At 44.1% G+C, this 26,033-nt stretch overlaps 2 protein-coding genes across 6 annotated transcripts; both read right to left on the bottom strand.

Moving 5' to 3' along the window:
- Window positions 1-3,475: 3,475 nt before the first annotated feature.
- Window positions 3,476-13,983, bottom strand: supt16h (SPT16 homolog, facilitates chromatin remodeling subunit). 2 transcript variants are annotated; one of them, XM_073474811.1, is made up of 25 exons: window positions 13,682-13,983; window positions 12,504-12,596; window positions 12,242-12,412; window positions 11,992-12,144; window positions 11,739-11,885; window positions 11,464-11,615; window positions 11,154-11,326; window positions 10,961-11,051; window positions 10,802-10,875; window positions 10,607-10,719; window positions 10,378-10,443; window positions 10,095-10,193; window positions 9,321-9,436; window positions 8,291-8,444; window positions 8,068-8,195; window positions 7,705-7,967; window positions 7,491-7,609; window positions 7,142-7,380; window positions 6,681-6,756; window positions 6,084-6,253; window positions 5,681-5,810; window positions 5,421-5,547; window positions 5,251-5,325; window positions 4,384-4,510; window positions 3,476-4,337 (listed from the first exon to the last, which is right to left on the bottom strand). In XM_073474811.1, the coding sequence occupies exons 1-24, from the start codon at window positions 13,745-13,747 to the stop codon at window positions 4,392-4,394; spliced, it is 3,114 nt and encodes a 1,037-aa protein (XP_073330912.1). In that variant the 5' UTR covers window positions 13,748-13,983; the 3' UTR covers window positions 3,476-4,337; window positions 4,384-4,391. The 2 variants fall into 2 exon arrangements, with proteins under 2 accessions (XP_073330912.1, XP_073330910.1); XM_073474809.1 differs by having other exon boundaries at window positions 3,476-4,321.
- Window positions 13,984-16,472: 2,489 nt separating this feature from the next.
- tox4b (TOX high mobility group box family member 4 b) lies at window positions 16,473-25,050 on the bottom strand. Of its 4 annotated transcripts, none has more exons than XM_073475151.1 (10): window positions 24,956-25,050; window positions 22,162-22,230; window positions 21,249-21,299; window positions 19,741-20,028; window positions 19,396-19,656; window positions 18,991-19,311; window positions 18,589-18,669; window positions 17,758-18,384; window positions 17,506-17,660; window positions 16,473-16,851 (listed from the first exon to the last, which is right to left on the bottom strand). In XM_073475151.1, exons 1-10 carry the CDS (start codon window positions 24,959-24,961, stop codon window positions 16,794-16,796), a joined length of 1,917 nt encoding a protein of 638 aa, XP_073331252.1. In that variant the 5' UTR covers window positions 24,962-25,050; the 3' UTR covers window positions 16,473-16,793. The 4 variants fall into 4 exon arrangements, with proteins under 4 accessions (XP_073331252.1, XP_073331250.1, XP_073331253.1 ...); XM_073475149.1 differs by lacking the exon at window positions 24,956-25,050 and adding an exon at window positions 22,424-23,181; XM_073475152.1 differs by lacking the exon at window positions 21,249-21,299.
- Window positions 25,051-26,033: the final 983 nt, after the last annotated feature.

Raw genomic sequence — 26,033 nt, 5'->3', positions numbered from 1 at the left:
GGTCCACCTCTTGGGTTAAAGACCTCTGAGATGAGGTAACCCCCGTGCTAAAATGACCAGTGGTTAATTCTATCTCAGTGGTGATCATTTTGTTTGGGGTGGTAGCGGTGGACAAAACTGGCTCACCTGGAGTTTCTTTTGCAATGTAGAAAAAAATACAGAATAGACCTCGCTGTGATTATCCTCGACTTAAGACGCGACTTTCATCAAAACTGAGACAGAGCCACTCACTTTTATCTCCATAGCAGATAAAAGCAAGCTTCCTGCTGCACTGTTCATCTGACCACAGGCCTGCGTTGCCCAGATGAGTCGCGGTGCAGTTCTGCTTCCCTCCCACATTATCCGGCTGGCCTCGCTTCCAGTTGCGGTATGTGGAGTCACTTTGATCTGACCATTCCTGCGTCCTGCAAGAGAACCAGAAGCAGAACAGAAGTCCTATTCATGACAAAAGCAATTGATCCAGTATTTGTCATATTGGATGTCAAGCTAATAGCGATTACAGGAGGCAAATTATTTCACATTGCACGTTTCAAAGCGATTGAGTTGTTTCCAATCTTCCCACAGTGGCTTTTTGCTTTTTTCGGGTATTTACGTCTCTGTATTTGACAGTTTCACACCTAAAACAGCAGGAATTAAAACAAGACGCTCAGATTTAGGGGTGGTTCTCGACACACGTCACACTCTACAGACCTATAGAGGCCAATCCAGACGCCCCTGTTTCTGGCCGACTGCTGTATTTCCTGGTTCTCTTTCTCATCTCTGACACTGGCCAGGTCCGTGTGGCGACTCCTGCAGTACTGCTGAGCGTTAGACCAGCTCAACTCCTCTTCAACAAAAATGAAACGCTGACTGGTACTGGTTTTCCCTGGTAAAGAAAAAGGAGGCGATCAGGGACACAAGACGCCATTAATGTGCCCGTGTATGAATCTATTAACAAAATCTGAGCTCAGACCGTCGTAGCAGACGAAGGGGTTTCTCAGGAAGCACCTCGAGTCCTCCCACACTCCAAAACCCCCCATCTTCACGCACATCTGGTCCCCGAGGAAGTTGTCGGGCTGACCAAAATCCCATTTCCTGTAGTCGCTCTCTTTGTCCCTTGAAAGTGACCACCTCCAGCTGGTGAGGTTATCGTGCAGCCCGATCCAGGCCTTCCCATTGAAGCCTCCAGTGGAGTCCTGAGCTGTGTTCACCAGCCGGTTCATTTCCTCTATGTTGGAGACGGTGGCCAGGTCGGTGTGCTGCTCTCTGCAGAACGTCTGGGCCCTCAACCAGGGCAGGGCGGTGCCAATGAAGTGGTACTGACGAGGCTGGCAGCGGGTAAGAGAACACAGCTCTGTGGAAGGAGGATGCACATTCAGTTTCAGGGTTTTGCAGAATAAGAAGTCCTGCTGAAATTCGATGTATTAATACTTTCTTTATCATCATAGGGAAGAAAAACTGTGTTTTGGGAAATATCAGAAATGTTCTCTTCGTCTCAGCCAAGGACGTGTTTGTGTTTGATTGACAGGAACTACCAGATTGCAAGTATAACACCTTAGGGAACCAGAAAACAAAAGTACTTCTACTCTGTCTTTCTCTCAACCCAACCAGTCGAGGCAGATGGCCATTGAGTCCGGTTCTGCTCGAGGTTTCTGCCTGTTAAAAGGAAGTTTTTTCTCGCTACTGTCGCCAAGTGCTTGCTGATGGGGGAAACGTTGGATCTAAATAAATAAATAAATCAAGTGTGGTCTAGACCTGCTCCATTCGGAAAGTGTCATGAGATGACTGTTGTTGTGAAATGGCGCTATACAAATAAAGACTGACTGATTGATTGACAATCTGTTCAAGGCAGAAATGTGTCGTTATTCTGCCGTTCTGTATAAAACGTACGAAACAGAATGAGTATTATTGTTTCCCTGTTTGGCAGCAGACATGGTAACTGAGCCGAATCATCGTCTGTGTGAAAAGGTTGAGCTCTTCATGCGACATTTTGGTCTAATCTACTCCTTTTATTTTCCCTGAGGCCAAAAGGATCATTAACAGATGTTGTCCTGCAGGTTCGTTGACTAAGATGCTCAAGTCAGTGTTCACGTTATCCGGCAGGTGAGACTGTATTTTGTTTGTACATCCTGCATTTCATCAACAGAATTACAATAAAATCGGCTGCGTTGTCTTTTTAAAGATATAAGTAATATTTACCTGTGAGACACAGGAGGACGGACAGCTTCCACTTCATGTCTTTATGTTTTCCTGCAACACACACATCAACATTTACCTCAGAGTGCACTGAAAGAGGAACAAGTAAATAAAACTAATCCCAGTTGTACTCAAAGTATCTAAAATTGGCTCCACATTGACAAACATTAAAATGCTCTTGGATGTATTTGTTAGTGATAAATTCAGTAGTATAAACACTGAAAGGAGAGTTTTGATACTTTAATTACATTTTTGCTGTAGTATTTTTAAGGATCTGAGTACTTCTTCCACCACTGTTGACTTAAAACCTGGATTAATAGAAACAGTACTTTAAGATACTATTACTTAATGTGTGTAAAGAATAAAATTCAATAATATCTCTTAAAGCAAACACTTTTGCAGATAGCTACAAATACCCAAAATGGTCCTCACGTACCCGTCGCTGTTTCTCTGTAAAGTCTCTGGATTTTTAATTCTTCGATTCTTCGTCTCTGATCACAAACACACACTTCAGCTGTTAAACTGAGTGGTGCACAAGCAGGAAACAATGTAAAAGAAAAAGTTTTTTTTGTGAAACTGGACCAAACATTCTCACCAGACAAGTTTCTGGTCCTAAGCATTCCCCCCCCGCCCCATCTACGCATGCTTTCTCCTCACTCAGTGACATGACCTGACTTTCTAAAGCAGGACAGGTTAAGGTTGTACTGCCTCACCTAGAGATGAGCGACAAGATATTCAGTGTGTAACGACCAAGTGGAAATTAGTTAAGTCTTTGTGATCAGTTCATTATGTAGCTTTCAGTTGAGCTGGAAACAACATAAGGCTTCTGCTGATCTAAACACAGCTGGAAGAAAAACGGCTAATAAAGGCAGAAAAATGATGACTTTTGCGCCCTCTGGTTAGGTTGCTATTACCTGCAGTGGATGACCGTCAGCGCTCCTCGTGTGTACTGCTGTAAACTAAACAAGCAGCAAGACGCATTTCATCCACGTAAAAAATACATATATCCTTTTAAATGTATGCAGTTTTGAACCTTTTCGGCACTTTACATAGCCGTCAAACAGCCTTTTCCTGTAGCAGGAGAGTTTTTTTGCATACTGCATTTCACATATTTTGTATTGGGTAGTACGGGTATTGGAACAAAGTGCGTCCCAGACGTGTTCACCAGTTTTTAGCGACCCCTGGAAACATTTTCCCTTATTGTTTGTACCACTTGCAACTCCAAAGCGTAACCAAAAATGGCGTCAACATTTCCGACCACGCAGACAGAAACGCGAAGAAAAACAGACCATTCAAAACAAACAGTTCCTTTTAATTTTATTACAAAAACAGGATTTTCAGAATTAACAGTACAACAACGTATCTACTCAGAATGAACAAAAAAGGGTACAGAGTGTGTGTGAGACAGTGTGTATATGTGTGTGTGTGTCTGCGTGCATTTACAAACCCCGTTTAAAAAAGAAAAATAATCAGAAAATGTATCTGCCCCCCCCCCCGCCTGCCCCGCAAAAAAGACAACTGTTCATCTTATCAGCACATTTCAACAGACACTTGAAGAAAGAGTGAGGGGAAAGAAAAAGACGAAGACGACGTGGAGAGGACAGAGGACCAGGGTGAATCATACGCTTTTATATAAAACACTTGGCAGAGGATGTGTCATGTCTTTTCTTTTATTATCCGTTAGTTAAGAAACTTTTTTTTTTTAAACAGAAAATAAACAATGCTCGCAATAAAAACCCATTTAAACACACATGCACACACACGCACACACACACACACACGCACGCACGCACGCACAAACATGAAACCCTGATGGATGGATGGAGATGGGAGGTGGGAACAAAAGAGAGAACGAGGAAGGAATGAAGAGGAGACAAAGAGCTAATGAATGAACTGTGTGTGTCTGTGTGTGTGTGTGTCTGTCCTGCTGGTTCTTTCTTAACATTTCAACATGACACTTCACTGACCAACACGAAAATAAGGGGCGTCTACGTCTATATACACATTATGTGTGTCCGAGCGTGTGTGTGTGTGTGTTCGAGTGTGTCAAGTGTACGAGTCAAAAGAGCCAGTTGGGGTAGAAGGAAAGGTCAAGGGTCAACTAGGTTTGGCAGTATGTGTGTGTGTGTGTGTGTGTGTGTGTGTGTGTGTGTGTGTGTGTGTGTGTGTGTGTGTGTGTGTGTGTGTGTGTGTGTGTGTGTGTGTGTGAGAGACGTTTAGGACCGTCGCTTCTTCTTGCTGGGGGGCGGGGCCGATGACCGGCTCTTTCTCTTCTTGTTGGTGGCAGCTGCAGCGGCGGCGGTGTCCTCGTCCTCGTAGTGGCTCTCTCTGTCAGCTAGAAGGCGACAACGAGAAGAAATTTACATTTTTTTCTTTTTAACAATTAACAAATAAGGAAATCGAGGTGTTCTCCCAAAAGTCTGTTTCACAGGGTGTAATAACATCTGCTGAAATCAGCCAGACGATATGAAGCAGGGGAGCATTTTTTAACTTTCATTTATATTACAGAACGAGACATTTTGTCTTCATGAAGAAGAAAAATGTGTCGGGGCGCAGACACACCAAACTGGCAAGAATTAGCGGACAATATCTTGACAACCACCGCTGTATGGTCAACACTCCCCCATTGTGGTTTACCAACGACGGTGACATCACCAGCGCCTTTCTGAAGAAGTTGAGATTTTCACCTTAAAAGCGCTCTGAGCAGCCGTACAGAAAAAGTCTTTGGACGGCCACCTGCTGCCGCAAAAATAATCACATCACCTGTTTCTCGGCCTAAAAGTTGCACTTGAACGCACCGCAAACTGAAAACTAGCTCGTAAGTTTTGCGCCTGCGTGAGAAGAAACGCCGCTCCAAACCACCAGGTGGTGATTGTCTCTATTCTTTATTGAAAAATGGAAAACTGAAGACTCGAGGACAGCGGATTCATGAGAACTGGTCCAAATTTAACAATAAAATGCCTTCCTGTCTGCATCTAATTTTACTCCCGTGTGATTGACGTTTAAGACTGCAGATGATCATCTATTCCACCTCTGACGAACACCTCTGCATGTGCACCAGCTCCTCATACGAACCTTTCCTGGCTTCTTCCTCCAGCTCGTCCCAGTCTTTACCGCTCTCCTCCTCGCTGCCGACCGACGCGCTGTAATCTAAAAACACAGCACACAGACAGTCAGACATCCGTTACAAATTTGAAAGGAAACCTGTAGCAGAAAAACAAACAAACTTGTGCTTAAAATCGTACCAGAGTCCTCCGTCTCCGAGTCGTAGTCCTCGTCACTGTCCTCCTCCTCCTCCTCCTCTTCATCTGCAGACGGGTTGAACGTTTCATCCTCCATTTCAGACTCTGAATCTTCCTCTGCGCCACTTCCCTGAGACAAAACAAGACACAGCGACAGGGATTTAATAACAAATAAAATGTGTGTTTTGTTTACAGTAAGTTAGAAAATGGCGTCAAGAGAACAGCTGGTCGTTTTGATTCTTGGTCCTCCGTGCTGAACGTACCTCGCTCTCTGGGTCGAGGAAGGACCAGCCGCCCTGCTCGAAGAAGCCCTCCGGATCGTCGACGATGGTCTTCATGATCTTGGTCCAGTTCAGAGACTGCACTCCCTCTGTGTACTTGATGTCACACGAGCTGAGGAAAGAGACGGGAAACGTTTTAATACACACAGACACATTACAGAGGCCGAGATTTCATTTTATCTATGGTTTTGATTGGTTTTATTCCATTTATGTTGCAGTTATTCAGGATATTTTAATATTTCTTTCACACTCTAATGTCTAAATATCCTTCATGACAGGGTGTATGTGCTTTATAATGCCATTTTATACACATTAGTACCATTGTTAATCACAACACAAAAGGGAGTTATCGTGACAGGCCTACTTTGCCGTGTCGATCCCTTACTTGAGCCACTCCTTGATGGGGTCGAGGGAGTTGACGGGCACGGCGTTGATCATGGTGACCTTCTTGTTGTAGTCCTTGTAGACGATGACCACGTCGAAGTTCTTCAGGTGGAACTGCACGCGCTCAAAGTGGACCAACTCCACCTCGTCCAGAGTCACCACGAACGGCGGCTGGGTGCAGAACGCACAGCGAAGATATTAAAAGAAAGAAAAACAGAAGAGATGAATGAATGTGTGACTGTATAAACGTGGAAGATTCAGGGTCGGTGGAGCTTTTTTAAGTAAGAGTTGAGCACTTTTAAGGTTCCTAAGGGTTTACATAATTCCTTTATAGCCACAGCAATCAACATATTGTCACTTTATTTACTCTACAGCTGTTTTTAATGATAATAGGCTTGTTTCATTTCAACCACCAACAAGATGTTTTGTTTACATGAGCGACTGTGTGGATGAAATGTTGAAAACCAAGAGTTTTCCAATTCCTAACCCTTGAAAACATTTCTTTAAGCATCTCTCAAGACCCTGAAGATAAAAAAAAAACATGTTTTCAAGGATAAAAACACTCGTATTGACAGATTGGCTCAGCGTGTTCACTCACCCATTCAGTAGTATTGACGAGGGAGCTGGACGTGGGCTGCAGCAGACAGGTACTCCTGTAGGGGGCGCCCTGAAACCTTTAAACAAAAGACAAACAGCCGTAACAGTCAGTCCGGCTGCTTGTAGATGTTTCCATGCTCCATCTTCTCCTCTTGTTTTACAGTCACGTCTTTAACAGTATTCTCTCTGAACATACAGAGTGTCTACAGGCATCAGACACGGACATTAAAAGCTTTTTTGAGATTATTTTTAACCAAATTGAAGACAGATTTTTGGACAAATCATCTTGTTCTCATGTAATGTTTGTGGTCCTGTGCAGAGGCAGGTTTAGTGGAGGAGTACAGCTGTAAGTTGGACCTAGATTAATCTACATTTGAACAACAAGTGTTAGTAAATGCAGTTTAAAGTGGATTATTTCTATTGCGGAGTTCAAAGGGTTAAAGGACGTGTGGATCGACTCACCCGAGGTCTCTGAAGGGAACCTCGAACTCCAGCTCCTCTTTAGTCAGCGTCTCCACCTTCTCGATGAAGTTCTTGAAGGCCGACTTGAGCTTGTGCCTCATCTCCCGTTCCATCTGCTCGGCGTACAGGTCGTCTCGGTCGTGCATGTGTTGGTGTTTGCCCAAGTCTGTGGTGATCTCCCCGACCTCCGTGTAGAACTGGACGTCCGTGTGGCGTCGCTTACCGAACATGATGGCGTTCTGGAGGGGGAAACGGGACGCACGAAGAACCGTTACATTTTTCCTTCGACAGAAAGCAAATCAGCCCTTTGACCCTCGAGTCTGCGGCGGCGCTGAAACAATAAACGTACCTTGAGGTGGAAGTGCAGTACGATGATCATCTCCCCGTCACACGGCTGGAAGATGGCGTGTTTGATGTTGTTGTAAAGAATGTCCACTTTATCGCCGCGGACCGACGTGAAGCGGAAACCTGCACAGGGAGAAGATCCCTTATTTTTAATAAAAAAAAACAGCTGGAAGTTCTCAATTTTTACCAGACTCAGGATGTCATCTCGGCTGTCTCACCATTAGTATGCGCCTCCAGCGAGCCCTGCATCCTCTTCTGTGCGATGTTGGGTCTGATGTAGAGGTCTTTGAGCTTAGGGTTGCTGCGGTTGAGGTTGATGACCAGCGAGTCCTGCTTGACGATGCCCTCCTTCTCCTTCTCCTCGGCCTCTCGTGTCTTGTAGCGCTTCTGTACCTCTTTGATGATGCGGAAAGCGTTCTGCAGGTTGGTGGAGGGCACCGACGTGTCGCCGGGAGCCTTGAGGTTGGACGCTCGGTACGTGCTGAGCGGAAAAGAGGACGGAGGTCAGGAAAGTTTAGGTGGTGCGATTGCAAGTGAGGGAAATTCAATCGTCGGTCAATGTGTGAAAAGTAGAGACTCACATTTCTTTAACAAAAGTGGCGTCGGGGTTGGGGAAGATGTTTCCCTCCTGCCGTCCCAGAGAGCTGCCGGGGACGTAGAAGTTGATCCTCAGGTAGGTGTAGTCTCCTTCTACAGACATACTGATGTTCTAGACAAGGAAACATCAGTCGATGAGAGAAGAAAGATTTTATAAAAAGGTTTTTAATCAGCTATCATCACCAGCTGGAGAGGACCTCAGTGTACCTTGATGGTGGCGATGTGGAAAGGCGTGGCGATACCAAAAACGGGCATGACGACGGTCTCGTACTTCTTGTCAATGAAGATCTTCATGTCTCTGATGTCCTTTTCTCGGGGCATCTGAGAGACGTTCTTATAGGACACGTTGGATTTTCTGGCCCTGAGGGGGACAAAAAAAAAAAAAAGAAAAGAAGAAGAGTGGACTCAATTAATGAGCACAAACTTAATTACACGTGAGAAACTGTGGCTCCAGCACACATACTGCTGTCTTTGAGCGTCATTTGAGGAATATTTATGCACTTGTTCAATAATTAACAGAGGCAGAAATATTGATGAAGAGTAACAAAATAGGTCTGATCAGTTATCAGCGTGGGTTTAACAACATCAAGTCTCAAGTTGAAGCTTTATTTACTCATGTTTGATGTACAACCTTTCACCACAGAGCTCAACTACAACAACACTCTTCTTTCTAAAAGGTTACATCATTTCATACCGACTGTTTACTAAAACCTGTGCAGACAAACACATAAACCCACAAACGACACAACAAGCTGGATGTGACAGTTTTCCTGGTTTTAATTACAGTGAAGTGATGTCATTTTCTGAACTTACTGACTGTTCTACGTCTTCTAGCATTTGTCTTTACCCACTTAAGACTTCATATCTCCATTACTGAGGGTTAATGACCAAAAAATCTCACTGTGACCAATAGTCATTCCTACAATACTGTCAGAACATCAATATCAAGGTATTTGGTTAGTGATGATATTTGAAGATGCCAGAATATATGAAGAAATGAAGCAATGGTTTGATTTTGTCACAGATGAGCTCCACCTGAGGGTTGATTTTAGCCAATTTTGTTTTGTTTATACAAGTAAAATGTACCACCTGGAGCTGTACACCTGCTTATAGAAGAGGAGTGTATCTTGCTAAAGTCCAAGTCTGAAAACATCATCCAATAATTTAAAATCTAGAGTCGGATTACAGACAAATGTGTCTGTAGGAGTTATGAGGATGGCGAAGTCCTGACACTCACTTCTGAATCTGCTGCTCTCCTTTCTGCTCCGTCAGACGACGCTTGGCTTCTTCGTTCAGGTGATTGGCCAGCTCCTTCTGGTGGGCTCGCCTCTTCTCCTCCGCCGTCATCTCGTTCTGAGTTCAACAACAGACACAACTGAGTGATCACACAGAGACAACCTGAGCATGTGATGTTTTAAAATGGAAAATAACTATAAAAAAAAAAATATTTAAAAAACATTCATGCAGAATACAGACACGTGATTAACGGCTTGGGATGGTCGGGAAGAAAAACAAAAGAAAGAAAGCAAAAACACACGGAAACAACGCAAATTAAAATATAAATAAAAAAAGGACGACGTTTTCTCTTCGGTGTGTGGACTTTTACAACTGAATCAATTCAGTCGATGAGATTTTAGAAGAAACAGTGAATACTTACCTTCCCAAGTAGCTGGTAGAGCACAAAAACATTCACACTCTTAGTAATCAACACACTGTTAAAGTGGCAGATTAAAACTGATCACCAGTCACGAGGGGTGTCACGACTCTCAAAATCCACAATTCGAGGAACAGTCTGAATTTATCCTGGTGGCTTTTTTCAGGTGAAACAAAAAAAGACCTAAACCTGATTCTCAAATCTGTCCCGAGTAAATAATCTTCCCAAACTAATAATTACAGGATCTCTGAAAAAGAAAATGAACCCGACGCACAAGAAATAATGGGAGAATCGCCGATCCGAAATCGTGACACCCCGACCAGTCACATATTTAACCGCACACACGTCCACACTCACTCTGGTTCGGTCTGCGAGCAGGGCGGCACTGCGAGCTCCCTTCCCCAGCAGCTCCTCGGCATCGTCTCCTTCCTCCTCCTCGTCCTCCTCGTCGTCATTCTGGGAAACGGGAAAACGACACAGGTTATTTTAAAAAAGGAGCCAAAACGACCAAGAAAACTGATAATAAAACGCTCTTTTGGTTCTGCAACGCTAGCATGTCGTATGAAACGAATATGGATCGACAGGCGTTATTTAAGAAGTATTTAAAAAACTGTTTCAAAAGACTTGCAAGGACACTTACCTTCAAGAAGATCCCGACATTTTTTATCTTTTTCTTGACCGGTGTGAGTATCGTGGCAGCCTCTTCCTGTTGCAGAAACATTTCAGGTTGTAATAAACACATCGTACACGTAGGTGCTGTTTAAAACGTTCAGGCCTCACGTGTCCAGTCTCAGATTAGGCTTCAACGAGTATTGAACACAGCTCTTATTTTGGAGGAGCTGCGTTCAAGTGTCTTTGTGAATTCTTACCTCGTTGATCTGTATTGTGTCACCGATGAACAAGGCGTACTTCTTTGACTCGTCCTTCTTGCCGTCTTTATTTAGGAGGTCAGCAAATCCCAAGCTGACGCTCAACACCATGCCTGCAGGAGCCGAAAGTTATTTCCTCTAATATAAAACTTAACGTGTTGCGGTCGTAAAGCAATACAAGCGAGACAAACTCACCTTTTTTCAGTTTGTACTGGTTTTTAGCGTTTAAAACCAAGGAGCCTTCTCTGAACTCGATTCCCATCGCAAAGCTACAAAGAAAAAACAAAAATTAAAAGACATGAGATTTTAAAATGTGTCCGTATGTAGAATAAAAAGACATTTGTGTGCATTTACCCGAGGTTTTTGGTCAGCTTCGCCACGAGATCTGCCTTCTCTTTCTTCACGTACTCCAGGACAGCGGTGTAGGCGTCGCAGATTTTTACACCTGCGGAGGAGAGAGGAAACACAAATACGTTTAACGTCGCCCTGTTCTTCCTCCCCACTTGTACCCAGGGCTCCCACACTCCCGGCGTGCTCCTGAACCCACCGTGTTTGAGCTGTTTGAGCAGCTCCTCTTCCACCTGCAGCAGGAAGTTGTAGTTGTCCTGCATCTCCTGAGGGGGGTCCACCATGAGGGTGCGCACCAGGTTGGAGCAGTACGACTTGTAGCGGATCCCCATGGCACACGTGATGGCACCGAAGTGCATGTGGTTCTTGTCGCTGGAACAGAGAAGGAGCAGTTTCAGCTAAAAGTTAGGAAGTTTGTCGTCTTGTGGATGACAGAAATTCATCCTCACGGGGGGAAAATGTACAAAAACATGTCGGCGCGTCTCTGCAGAGCTGCTGATGTGAGCTACCTGACGACGCTGAACTTGAGGCTGTAGTTGCCTCCGCTCTGGATGATCGGAGGGTAACACATCTCCACCGTGGAGGGATCTGCACCGCCCAGGTACTTCTTCTCCTCGATGGCCTTCTCCACCGACTCTGCCAGCTTGCTGTGACGCACTTTCTGTTGAGTTGAGAGAGAATAGTTCAACAGGAGCTTCGATGTTTCCCTCACGCCACTGAAATACTCAATATGGCACAAAAATGTGGTATTAAATCCATCACTGCTCCTCCTCCTCTTCCTCACCTCGTCCGCGTCAACGATCTCCATGACGCGCTCCTTGAAGAACTTCGAGTAAACCTCGCTGGTGATGGCCGCCGCCTTCTTCATCAGGCTCAGCTCTCCGTCTTCCTTCACCGCCATTGTGTACGCAACCACGGCGCTGATGTCCACCTGCAGGCAGGACGCAAGGCAAGACGCCCACCCTTCAATCCAGCTCACAGATCTTTAAAAAAAAAAAAAACGCAGCTTCGGTCGACACTTTCGGATCGCGTCTTACCTTCTCCAGCCCCTCGGCGGTGATCGTGTCGTTCCAGCTCTTCATGTACTCTCCCGGGAACTTGTCCTTGCTGAAGATGCCCACCGTTTTGCCTTCTTTGCTGCCTCTGATCGCCTCGATCATCTTGTCAAAGTTGGCCTTGTTGCTTTCGTTCTGAGAGGCAAAGTTCGAGCGCACATTTGAATCTCACCCTCGTATTTTAAAAAGGTGATCGTACAAAAGAAATGTGTGTTTTTTTGGGGGCCGTTACCTTTTCTCTGGTGAGCAGGGTGATGGGCGGGACACCGTTGGCGTTCTCGTTGCCTTTCGTCACGGCCACCTGTTTGAGGAAATCCACCTTCTTCTTGCTGGCGAGGAAGATGATTTTGGTGTCGCAGAACACCATGATGGTGTCCGTCAACTCGTAGCCAAACAGCCACGTCTGAGGAAGAAGAGGGGGAACAACGTGAATTCAACCAAAGCAGACGTAAAAGCCCGAACCAGTTTTCCCCTCCGGTCTCGTCGGGTCTCACCTGTATGGCCGTGGATTTGGCGTAGACGATCTCCTCGTCCACTCCCACAGACACCACGATGGCATCCACTTTGCCGAACTCATCTTCTGCTTTCTGGAAAAATCACAAGCCACACAATGTTTTTTTTTTATGTAATGCATGAAAGAGCAAATTACAAGACCAGACTGAGGTCCACAGAATATTCTGGTGGACAAAGAGTCCCAGTTGTAGCTGTTGCATGACTGACCCTGCAGTGGTGAGTGGGGACAGGTAGCTAGCTTGTGTGGTTAGCATCACTGTAAAGTTGATTGGGCTTCATCATCAGCACCTGATGCTGCAGCAGCACAGAGGAAGGACTACAAGTCTTACACAGCTGCTGTAAAGTCTTCACATGTTCAAGCTTTTTAAGCACATAACACGGTGTGTAACACTTCAGCTAGCACTACACCAGGCTGCTGAGTGACTGGGCTGCACGAGCAAAGCAAAAATACAACTTCTGGACATAAGTTTAAGTCACAGAAAGTTACCATGAGGTCATGTGTGGCACTTTTGAAACATCTAAGACTCCATAAAAAGTCATTTCCAGAGCCTGCAGGCTACAGGGATGCTGGCGTTATTCGGATGCTAATTAGCTAGCTAAAATTAGCATGTAGCGAAGTGCTAGCAGCGTTCACAGTCCGACAAACACACGTCAAGCACACCGACGTGGTGAAATATCCCCGAGCGATGACTTTAAAGCGATTTCCCCCCCTTAAAATTAGCAGAAGCTGGTCCACCGCACATCCAGCCAACGCTACTTGGCTAGTAAGTTAGCTAGGTGGCAAACTTACTAGCTAGCACGCTAGCTAACGTGGTGAATGGGATGTGCTAACATGAGTTAGCTAGTCTGTGCGTGTGCGATACTCCTGAAACATCCTCCAAAAAACACGTCCGGATTTTTAAAACAAAAAAAAGGAGTTTCAGTGCGATAAAGCGAGTGAAAGGTGCAGACTGAGGCCTGGTTGTCGGCTCTGGAGGAGGGGGAGGGGGGGCGAGAGAAACATCCCCGTCACGCCGACAACAGAGTCGCCTGGCTCGGGCAGGAGGAGGAAAGAAAAACGCGGCATCTTCCAGCAGCCGACTTTTTTTTTCTCCAAAAAAAAAAAAACACGAGTACAAAAAGTAGACACGCACACGCTTCAAAATCGGCCCGTCCTCACCTTCCAGTTGCTGTATAGTCTCTTGATCCGGCGGTAGTACGCTTCCTTGTCCAGGTTTACCGCCATGGCTGAGCGCTGTGTCGCAAACTCCAGCTCCCGGCTTCGCTCCTCGGCGGGGCCGGAAGACGATGTTGATCCGTGTCAACCAACAATAACGCACTTTTTCTTTTCCACGCCTGCTGCTTGGGATCCACGCACCGCCGCGGGAGCCTCCCTCCCTTATTAATTCACCACGGAGGCCTCGTGTGTGTGTGTGTGTGTTGTAAAAAAAAAAAAAAACAACTCACCACGCAATGAACGCAACAAGCAACACCTCGATTAAAAAAAAAAACGCTGCTGAATTATTAAAATGCGGTGTAATTGCCCTTTTTTTTCCTCCCTCCTCGCCTCACTTACATCCACGCACACCACGCACACACCAATCTGTTATAATTAACTCCTCGGCCCCCCCCTCTCCTCCTCTTCCTCCTCTTCCTCTCCTTCCTCATGTGCTTCTTGTTCCTCCCCCTCCGACTCTTCCTCACATCAGCTTCATGATAAACAAACGTAATTTAAATTAAAAAAAACATCATGGCGCCGGACACACACACGCGCGCGCTTCTCTTCTTAAAAAACGTAAAAAGAGTAAAAACGTCTGAGTGTTTTGTGTTTTATCTTCTTTCAGGTGTTTATTTGTTGTTTTGTTTTGTTTTTTATTTGGAGGTTTTTTTGTTGCGCATTTTAATGGACGCGCTCAGCAGCGCCCTCTGTCTTTGTGTTGACCACGCTGCTTTTTCCCGCCACGGTGGGTTTTCCCGCCACCGTCATCAAACGCTTCGACTGTACGTCGATCTCGCGAGAGGAGCGGCAGCGATGAGATCACCTGTGTGTGTGTGTGTGTGTGTGTGTGTGTGTGGGGGAAGAAACTCTTTGACTTTGATTAATATTTATATTATTCATATATTTTTATTAGTTTCCTTTTATTTTTTTAGTGTAGAAGAAAAAAATTTACAAAAAAAATAAATTTGGACTTTATATTATTTTCTTTATTTTGATATTATTAAAAAATAATAGTTATTATATTTATTATACATACGACCCTCTAATCTCTTCATTTTCAGTTGAAAAACAAATGGTTTCTTCTATGTAAGTGTAGAAAAAGAAATGTATTTGGACTTAATTTAACTTTGATTAATATTTACATTATTTTAAAAATAATATCTATTATTTCAGTAGCATCCCAGACAATAACTAGCAAAACGTTTATTTCTAATATTGCTACATTTCTTATTTATTAATGAAAATCTAGATTTAAAGCTTTATTAGTTTTCAGAAAAGGTCAAACAGCATATTATTTGTTTTTAAATCAATATAAAGGCTGTAAAAAAATGTGTTGTTTGATTTTTCTTACGGACGCTGCATTAATTGTATTTTATATTGATTATACATACAACTAATTTGTCCTTGTTCATTTATTTCAATAAAAAAACCTTAAATTTCTTCCTTTTCAGTTGAAACGAATGGCTTCTTCTGCGTGTAGAAACAAGTTTACAAAATAAAATGTATCTTAAAGTCATACTTGAGTTAAAGTAAACATGTTAAAATATTACTTTGGTAAATGTTAAAGTAACCGTATGAATAGTTCTTAGAGAATCTGATATTTACTGTAAAAAAAAAATGCCTTTAAGTAATAAAAGTACAAGTAAAGTTACACATATATATTTACTGAGTACCAGAATAAGTGTTATTTAAAATCCTGTTGCCAATAAAATAATTTAAAATGCTCAACTTTGGCTTGATGCAGCATGTAATCTGCCAAGTAACTAGTAACTAAAGTACAATATTTGCCTCCAAAATGTAGCGAAGTGGACGTATAAAGTAGTGCAAAACTGTAAGTACTTGTACTTAGTTACATTCTATCAATAATACTGTATATACTGTACCTGTGAGCCCAACATGTGCTTCACCAAATGTATATTAAAACATAAAATACTTTTTATTTCACCATTAAAAACATTTCCAGGGTATCTACAATGAACCAGACCGACCGCTGCGTCGTTTCATCCGACGGGGAACAGTTTCTTCTGTGGACACCTTCCTTCGATTCTTCGACAGACCTGAAAGCAGCTCGTTAAATTAAAACACCGTCATGTTAAAAAAAAAAAGTAAAGCTTTTGTAACTGTATTCCCTCCCCCCCCCCCCCCCCCCCCCCCGTTACAGTAGCGTCGTCAGGAGCTGGTGTGTTTATTTCATTCGGATTAATTTTTCTTTTTCGTACTCAAAAACACCAAATCCCACCACAAATGTTCCTCGAGAAACAAAATATGCACAACACGTTCAGAAAGCTCGGGGTGCTTCAGCGCGAGAGGAGAACAGAGAACACAAGAGCGATTTTCTTTTTCCTGAATTTTAGCACCTGTTTTGGAAAGTTTTAAAGTAAAATGCTTTTTTTCGTAACTGGATTTCGTTTCCACCTCGTCTCCAAATGGCTTCTTGCAAATATTTCGTACGACGTTAAACCACCTTTAAGACCGTTTGTGCTTTTGCCAAGATGATTTCTCGTCTTTTCTCAAAGTGAGCCTCGGACCGCTTGGCGCCGAAGCACCCGCTGAAAAACAATGAAAACAAAAATCACTTGTCAGATTTCGTTCGCGTCCGCCGAGCCTCAGCGTGTAACAGTAAAGGGAAGAGCAAGACACATAAAAAGTGGAATTTTTTTGAAATGAACTGGATTCATCTGCAAGATCATGATTTCCTGTCCTGCTCTTTTTTTTTTTTTTCTCTTTTTCAAAACAATAAAAACACCAGAAGTTCATATAAAACGTTATTTTTCTTTAGTCCATGTTTCAAATTTCACAATTAGATGATCAAAAAGGGGAAGTCTGTAGTTTCGTCTTCTGCGTCGTCATCGTCATTCCCGTCGCAGTGTTCCAGTTTCATTCTGGCCGGAGAGGCGACCGCAGGAACCGATGTTGTAGTGACTGTCTTGTCTTTTTTTTTTTTTCCCTTGACGTGATAAAACGAACCATTATGTGCCAGTACCTGAGCCTATCATTCATTCCTCCGTTCAGTTGCATTTCACGTGTTATTCTTTGTCCATTTTCTTTCTCCTCCGTCAGACGTGTCCTCCTCCTATGTGACTGTGGTGGAGTTCTGCCCTCGGATGGCGCACCAGGCCATGAACACGTCTCTGCGGAGGAGAGGAGATCAAGAAAAGGATGATTTTCACTCCAGTTTAGTTGATTTATGACACGTCTTGCACGAGAATATCCTCGTTTTGATCGTACACAGGACGTCATGTTTAGTTATTCAGCTCCCTGTATTTCCAGACACTCGGCGCCCTCATCATCTCGTCTAAATTGTTATAAATGCAGTTACAGAAGATAATTTCTTTAAACCCACAGTTATCAATGTATATCGTCACTTTGTTTAGCTTATGAGTGTTTCATATAAACTTTTATTGTACGTTTTGATCGTGATGATCTAATTCTAGCTCATTTCTAGATACCAGGAGACAACAAATATGACGATGGGATCGCTTCATTTCAAATATTACAAGAGTTTTGTTCGATGAAACACCAGATTATGTTAGAAGATTATTCTAATTCAAGCAGATTCCCAACCTTGAAAAAATAACTGTTAAAATGAAGCATTTTCCAGATTAACTAACTTAATTTATCCCAAATGTCTCCAACAATGTTCAAACCAACAGAAATCCCTAATTTTATTCAAGGTAACTTTTATTTGGTCGCCTGTGACTGTAACTTCCAGATGAAAGTCAGAGTGAGGACAGAACTTGGCAAATGTGACTAAATTAATACAACTTTGAAAGGTATGCACACACCTGCAGTGTGTGGCGACACACTCGTTACTGCAGTACTCCTTGTCCCAGTCTTTGCTGTCCACGGCCGGGTTGGTGCAGCCGGCGCGTACGCAAATGCTCCGGCTGGCGGCGGGAGACACACTCGGGACAGAGGCCACGTTCACCTCAACCTCCATCTGAGAGACCAGAAATACAAACAGTCGTTTGAGTTTAAATACAAACCAAAATGTGTGAAACACTGCGTGCCGTGTGCGTCTGTGTTGCTGAGCTCACCCCTTCCTCCGCCACTTCCTCTCCGCCCGTCACCACGTCACCCGACTGTCCCACCTCCACCGTCAGACTGGAGGACGACATCGACTTGGTGTCGCCGCTTGACGTCACAATGATCGGCGCGCTTGAATCCGCCTGCCGTGCCGACGGGACGACCTTGATCTGCAGCGGAGGCGGAGCGGTGGCGGCACCTCGCGGCTTGGCCTGCAGAGGCGGCGGGGCCTGGGCGTGCACCATCTGCTGCAGCCGTGGCGGAGGAGGGGTGCTCTGCATCTGCTGCAGCGGCGGCGGCTGGCGTGGAGACGAGGCGGCTGTTGCCGTGACGGACACACCGCCGGAGGGCAGCGGCGTCTGCTTGATGATGATCTTGGTGACGGTGGGGGGGTTCGGAGGGGTGGTCGCGGGTGGAGGCTGGGGTTTGATGGCGCCGGTGCGGGAGCGTGTGGTGACCTGAGGCAGGTCCAGGATGATGTTGGAGGTGCAGATGTTGGTGATGGTGTTCTCCTCGGGGTTGTAGTGCTGTGACCTGGTGGAGCGAGCGGCGAGGGTGGAGGCAGGTGTGGCTGTGATAGCGGGAGCCGGGGCTGGAGGTGGGGGCGACGGGGCGGTGTCCATGACTTCAATCGGGGCCTGAAGAGGATGTTTGGACACAATGAAAACAACATGTTTGAATACTGTTATCTGTTGTTATGTAACAGATTTTACGTGATTGTTTGTTTGTTTGTCAGCAGGATGACACAAAAACTACTGAACGGATTCCAACAAAACTTGGATGGAGAACAGGTCACGGCCCAGTACAGACCCGACTGACTCTCGTCAATCACAAGCTCTCACCTGAGAAATATGTCCAGCTTTGTACTCCTCCAACGCTTTCAAATAATCCCTCTTTGCCGCTTCGTTTTTCCTCTTGTAAACCTGAAATTAAAAAAATAAAATCATACAATGACGTTCGGATTGTGTTTAAATCTCAACACATGACATTAAGCCCGTGTTGCCTTCATACCGCTGAGTGAGAGGACGCTTTTAAAAGTCTAACACAGCTTTCATCTTATTACGACACTCCTGTCAGGTTCCACTTGTAAAATCAGCCATTTTGTTAAATTTCCTTCAAGCTGAGTAAACACACGACCAGTTTACGACTAATAACTAAAACTATTTCATGTCAGACAGACAAACTGCAGGTTTTCCATCACTGCAGGAATTCTGGCAGGACATCCCCCCTGGTGTTCCCCTCACCTGTTTCTGCTCCTCCCCCAGGCTGTCCCACATGGACGCCACTATCTTCGACACCTCTCCGAATGTAGCGTTGGGATTTTGTCCCTTGATCGCCGCCTGCGTGTCCCTGAAGAACAACGCGTAGGCCGACACGGGTTTCTGCGGCTCGTTGGGGTCTTTCTTCTTCTTCCCCTTCTTCCCTCCTCCCGCTCCTCCTTTCCGTCCGACGGCTGGAGAGACGCTGGAGGCCGGGGTGGAGAGCGGGGACTCCGACAGCGAGGGGTCGAGGGAGATGACGCCGGGAGAGACCGCCAGGGAGACCGGAGACTCCACCAGGACGCTCTGATTGGACGGGACGAGAATGATGACGCAAGAATAAAATAAGAAACATTGTTTATATACATTTTTGGGACTTTTACGACTCACCCTTCTGAAGTCATCCATGTCATCATCCTGGAGCGAGCTGGTGGGCGACGCCGTGGCCGACAGAGGGTGTTCAGGCGACTGGGAGCGCTGCAGTATGTTCCCGCCTCCTAAGCCGAGCCCCAGTTGAGCGCTGAGCTCCGACTGGTCGATGGTGGTCAACTGGTTGGACCCCAGCAGCCCCTGGCTCATGTCGCCCAGCGGGACGTCGATGGTCACCGGGGACGAGCTGCTGAACTGAGAGCCGATGGGATGACCGAGATCCTGTGGAGGGAGAATGCGAGTGAATAAAACCGATTTTGATACAGAGACGACTTCAAAGAGTTCAAATCCCCTCAAACTCCTCACCATCCCCAGAGACGACCCCAACAAAGCACTTCCTCCCGACTGGTTGATGACTCCCAGGCTCAGGTGCTCCAGCCCCTGCGAGGGGGCGTTGACGAAAGTGGAGGCGAAGGAGGGGTCGTCCCCTTCCACCACGGCGTTCCCGGGCACCACCACGCTGTCCGAAGGTCCGGAGTCCGACAGCTCCCCGAAATGCGACACCACATCGGACACGGTGAGGGCAGAGTCCGGATCCAAAGAGATGGGAGGTATCTCGAACTCCTCATCGCCGAGGCTGGGAGTGTGGAACGTCTGGAGGGAGGATGGAGAGGATGGAAGTACAAAGAAGGAAGGAGGGAGGGAGGGAGGGGAAGAGAAAACAAGTTGGTGAGAAATTGGGGTGGAGAGGAGTGAACAATAATTTGGAAAGGAAGGTAAGAGGCCACAGGAAAGATGGGAGTCAGAGATTATAGTTTTTTAAAGTTTTACTATTTTTGACCCCCCCAAAAAAATCATCAAAAAAACATAAGCACAACTACTGACCAACCAAATCATCCGACAGGATCCTGACATACAAGTCTAGCTATAATCTACAGGGCGATTCATAATGGAGAACAAAAGATCTCATTTTCATTTGTGATTAAATCGATTGTGATGTTATTTTTTGGCCAGATTGCACACCCTGTTGATGACGTGCTTGAATAAGGCCTCGCTTACATTATCGCACTTACAGCTGGATAGAAAAACCCTGAGTTAATGGAGCCGATCACACGTGAACCAGTGAAGCAAGACTGTTATTGGACGATTGTGGGCGTCATTTGTGGGAAACATGAATGAACGGTGATCTGATTCTGACAGCTCGTCGCCTCTATGTTGAACTTGACTGGTGATGCAGAGTGGTGTAGTAATGAGTCCTAAAACCTGGGCATCAGTGAACATCTTGTACTTCTGGTTCCCTCGTCTCAAAGTCAATGTGTTTTTTTATAATGGATTTTTGGTTAAATGCCTGAAATAAGGTCTATGGTCACCACAGGCTTCAGATACTCACACATGTTGTTCTACGACATGAAATACATCATTAAATGTCCCGCAACGTGAGGGACGTTAACTTCTGTTGGTCTACAAGAACACGTCACCTCAACGCCTCTCTATTGCAGACGAACGAAGCTTGAAGCTGTCAGAACGTGCTACACAATGTGCTGAAGGGTGAACAGGCGACACTGATGACAAAACCACACGTCCGACTGAACTTTTATAAACACAACAGGTCGACCTCGAACTCAACGCCTCCATGAACACATCGTGAGTCTGCAGCTGCGTCACAGTAAAATCCACCATCCCATCGTTTGATTTAATCTTTGGATGAATCAGGTCTGTAGACTTGTATTGTGACGGTGTTCAGTGATTCAGTCTCTGAGAAAAGATTTTTTCCCCCCCAGTGACAGCTTTATTAAAAAAAAAAAAAAAAAAAGGTGTCTGAATTGAAGGAGGAGGGTGTGAAACATAAAAAGGTATTTATAAATGATTCATACTCCACCAGCAGATCCAGCGAGGTTGAAGAGGTCAATGGGTTTAGTGGAACACTAAAAAATGTGAGTATGTCAGTAAGTGCACGATGAAGGAGATGACAAATGTCAATGGGTCACATTCGTGGCAGCCAAACCGACATCAAATGGGTCAAACATACAGCACAAAGACCTTATTTTGTATGACTTGCATGGCATCGTTTATCATTATGAATGCTGAAAGAGAAATCAAAAGGTGAACATGGTCGATGCCGATTTTGCACCTCTACATTCAAGTCACAGAGCTAAACATGAAACACCTGGTGATGTTTGAAAAGGTGATCACTCGTCTGAAGGTTATTATCAGAATCGCTAAAGACGCTCAGGGTTTCTTCAGCTATCAGGTACTTAACTTGGCAATAGACAACTTATTTGCTTATACTTCATCATTCTGCAGTAAATACTGACGTCACACACAGATCGGTTCCCTGTAAACCTCACGTTCACTATGTCCTGACACCGGGCTGGATTATTCCCTGAAATCGAAGGTCAAATTACAGCACAAAGGAAGCGAACAAGAGTTAACGGACTGTCGCTCAACGGAGAGCGCTCCGGGGTCGTGTAACAGTCTGTTCCCCCGTTGATATGTGTCTCCGTTTTTATTATTTCCTCATTAATATCATAAATCGTAACTCTCCAGAACTACACAGTGCCCCTTTAAATCAAACACCACCTACTAGTCGGAAACTCCTGTGTATTTTACTTGACTTGAAAGCAGCATTAGCTCTGTGACTCCAATGTACGTGACTACAGATGTGCTTCTGCGTGACTGTAAGCCAAAAACATCTGTCCACAGTAAAAAAGGGGGCTCCAGAGCAATAAAACAAAAGACCTGTCAGGGAGAAATTCAACGTCACGTGCTCCAGGTGTGAAGGCCTACCTCTGAAGAGGAGAGGAAGGGATGGCCGGACCCAGAGATTGTCAGGTAGTTGTCACTTCCTCCAGGGAACTGAAACACATCAAGGAGCACAAAGTCAGGGAACAATACTTCATTTATGGACTTTAAACCCAAAGAACAAGGTTATATCTGCACATTGTGATGCGTTTACTGACAGCCTTCTCCCAGTTTAAACAAACAAAAACCCTGTGCAGGAAAAATTTGACATTGTCTCCATCTGTCCCCATTCACGAGATGGAGTCACCTTGTTGTCAGAGTCAAATCCATTGAAAGACTGCGGGTCCAGGAACTCTGGGTCCCCGTCGTGCTGCCCGGTACCGTCCGTTAAATCCGAATAAAAATTCAGGTCCATCCTTTCAGCTGGGCCTCATATGTTAGCTATGAGGCCCCTCAAGATGTCACGCAGCTGACAGGAAATTTCCGACCTTTTTTCTTCCTAATTGTTTTTGTAAATCGTGAGTTTAAAGCGGCTGCAGCTGTGAACTAGTGGACGGAACCGGACTTAGCTGACTGTCACGTTATTTCCTATTGTAAAGGGGGCTAACGCTGACAGATGTTGGCCGGGCTAGCTTGAAGCGGAGCATGTGCACGAAGGCAACCGTGCCAAAAATAACCTGTCTGGCTACCGAGGTAACGTGGCTGGTGCCGGTCCTTCCTGCTGACTTGTCCTACCACGGGTTTTAGCTTTAGCTGGTTCTGACGCAAAGGCTGCGGTGCTGCTCACTTCACGAGCAGCCTGGCGTCCGTTTTTGTCTGTCGGACCTCAAACGTTACATTCAACCAACGGCCGCGGCTAGCTAAGCTAAGCTAAGCTAAGCTACGTTAATGGTACCGGGCCCGGTAATGCTGCTCGAGAGGTTCCGAAAAACACGACAATGATCGTGTTCAAGGTGTCTGACAGGGGAAGGCTGGCCGAGTCCCCCGTTTTCGCTTCGTGTTGGCCCGGGCCAGGCTGCTCAATGGATCCGGCGCCACGGATCGTTCACTGCTGGACGGGAAGCACCGGAAACAGTCATGCTGAGGGATAGCGATTTCAAAATAAAATCAGACCGCTAACTTTGTATCCTCACGAGGGGGAAAATAACTTAAAACTCTAATTTCAAAATTTTAAAATATCGATGTGGTAGTAATGCAAACTTTTCCATGACTGAATAAACAAGCTGTTCTCAGAGGAAAAAAAGGTCCCCAGAACACAGTTTGAAGCTAGAAAGGTGGCAGGGTCCGCCACATGTAAACTTTATAACCATTAACCGCAGCCCTATTTGTAATAGAAGTGGGGAGAAATGAGGTGAAAGCAGCACTGAATTAATGAACATTGTGAGCATTTCTTTTAACTGTTCGGTTGCACTACCTTAAGTTTTTCTTTATACTATAAGCGTTGCAGTCTTGATCTTTTAAAACTAGCCAAGTACTCTTATCCAGGCACCTTGGAAGTCACCCAAGGTGCCAGACTCACTAACCCTTATGCTAAAATAACACTGAATGACATCAGGTTAAGGCAGGTAATGTCACTTTTGTCACGCCTACAGATAAAGTAAAAACTGCAGGACCCACCTTGCACGATACTGTACTTTAGTGCAATCAAATTACTAGACTACAACTAACATGTGGCCAGAACCTAACAAACACATCAGTTGTGTCGACTTTATTGGACAAACTTAGCTGAACACAGATTTTGGTGCATATGTTGACCAATGAGTAACAAGAATTTGCAGTAGGCTACAGAAATGTAAATATGTTTGAGGTCATATAGAAAATGTTTGTCCATTACAGACCAAAGTTTACGATACAGGTTTGCCTATACTACTCAATATTTAATTTAATGTTCGTTATAGTTTGCTAATCGTAACTATGGTCCTGTTGTTTGTTTTTGTAGTCGTACAGACAAAATTCTTATCTTATTTTTCTTATCACAAGTTTAGTAGTTGTTGTTGTTGTCACATTTCCATCTACTATTCTTGCTGTTAACGTTATGTTTCTGAAGAGTTCCTAAGTTGTAAAATGTCCAATTAAATATGAAACTATAACACAACTCTTTAAATACCCAAATATGAGATCTGATTTTTTTTTTTAAATGTACATGACATTTACAGATGTGATGTTTCCTGGTTTTATTTTGAAAGCGACGACAGGAAGCCGCCTGTCACGCTCTTTAACATGGATCCGGCCGATAATGAGATAACTTTGATGAACTGATGATTTTTGTCGCTTTAACAGTAAAAAATCGCCTCTGACATGAAGCGTAGCTGCGAAAGACACATCATTAAATCGTCAAATTGATTATTTTAACGTTTTAATTAATTAAATCTCAGTAATTTTAAGCTTTTTAAGGGTTTATCTTACCTCCTGCTCTTCCCAATGGTTCGGTCCATTGAAATCCTCTCGCTAAGCACATTTATCTCTTAAATAAAACACTCACCGACAACACGATAACATTTAAAACGTGTGGAAAATACATCTGACGTCTGTATTAGCAGTTTAAGTGCCGGGTGGCAGATTTTAACACTTTACATTAGCGTGTGACTTTTTAAATTACACAACAGGAGGGGTTAGTTTGACCCAAAACAAACAAGTACAGGTGATTAAACAGAAAACAGGTGAGGTGAGGTTAAATTAACGGGTTTAATTAAGGATTAACGAGTGTGACAGCCGCTCCTCGCAGGGCCATCGGTGTGTTTGTGACAACCAAAGCTCGTGTGTAAGAAGTTGATCATCACGTGAAGACAAATGTGATAATTTTATTATGACAGAAGTTTCTAAAGCTAACCACTCTTACCTCCATGCTCACCCCCGAAAATCTGATTAATGTTTTGTTTTTTGTCCCACTTTTGGCAAGTGAACTTCGCCCAGAATTGATTTCCTCAAATATCACAACAGGGGAACCGGCTTCCGGATTGTACGTACAAGTGGAAGCGACGTCATCACGCAGAGACGAGACGCCGTCGTTTCAAAATAAAAGGCAGATATATTTTCACATTTCTTTTGACTGTTTAGATTTATGAATAAAAAGTTGAGCTTTCAAAATATTATAATAAGTAAATAGATAAAACAACGTACAATTGTTTCTCAATGAGATTACATTTGTGTTGTTTTTAAAATACTTAGTTTAATATTAAAATATTAGTTTGATAAGCTACTTTCGACAGAAATACAATAAGACAGCCATTAAGTTTTTTGTCATCTACAGAGCCATGAAAATCTGCTTAAAGGTTGTTTTATTTTTTTTCTTAAATCATTTTATCCTTTGTGCTTTTTGTAGGACTTTAAATTAATTATTTAGCGTTGCCTTAAAATATTCGTCGCCATTTTCTATTGTGCTTTTTTAATATTGGCGGCTTAACACCTTTAACTAACCTCTAAAAGGGTTCACTGTGTGTAAAAAGTGGCGTCAAATACAATTAAGTTGGTCACTTTTACAGATTTATCAATAAGCTCGTTATTCACAGTCATTCACAGCATAAATAACCGCAACAACCGTTAAATTAATCACTTTCTAGCTTTATAAAAGTGAGGATTTGTTGAATCAATTGAATATTTGGGTTTTTTTTTAACAAAGCGTGATTTGAAGAAGTTATGTTTGGCATTTTTCACTTTTTTCCAGCCAATTAATCAAAAATAAATCAACAGGAAGCCCGCCAAGAACATATATATATAAAATTAAGGAAATAAAGTGACACTGCAAAATATTACAATCAGTGAGGCCACATTTTGAACTTCTTGAAATGGTTGTAGAGAGAGAAAGAGAGATTTAGGTTTATTATCAAGACGCTTGTTAATCAAAGCGTCTTGATAATAAATTCTAATAAATGATCATACCAATATCAGCCAACAAAAACAGACATGCTTTGTCGTGT

This window comes from Pagrus major, chromosome 10 (genome assembly GCF_040436345.1).
Source record: "Pagrus major chromosome 10, Pma_NU_1.0".
Lineage (NCBI taxonomy): Eukaryota > Metazoa > Chordata > Actinopteri > Spariformes > Sparidae > Pagrus > Pagrus major.
Note: the sequence above shows the minus strand (reverse complement) of the source record. Positions and strands in the feature narration are given on the sequence as shown.

Excerpts from the sequence above, each read along its gene's own strand:
- supt16h (XM_073474811.1), bottom strand. The coding sequence starts at position 13,747 with ATGGCGGTAAACCTGGACAAGGAAGCGTACTACCGCCGGATCAAGAGA. Across the intron at positions 11,327-11,463 it reads CTCAAGTTCAGCGTCGTCAG|CGACAAGAACCACATGCACT; the intron begins GTAGCTCACATC and ends TCTCTGTTCCAG. Across the intron at positions 7,610-7,704 it reads GCTGGAGGCGCATACTAATG|GTTTCCGCTTCACGTCGGTC; the intron begins GTGAGACAGCCG and ends CTCCCTGTGCAG.
- tox4b (XM_073475149.1), bottom strand. The coding sequence starts at position 22,531 with ATGGACCTGAATTTTTATTCGGATTTAACGGACGGTACCGGGCAGCAC. Across the intron at positions 22,231-22,423 it reads GATTTGACTCTGACAACAAG|TTCCCTGGAGGAAGTGACAA; the intron begins GTGACTCCATCT and ends GATGTGTTTCAG. Across the intron at positions 19,312-19,395 it reads ACATGGATGACTTCAGAAGG|AGCGTCCTGGTGGAGTCTCC; the intron begins GTGAGTCGTAAA and ends CCGTCCAATCAG.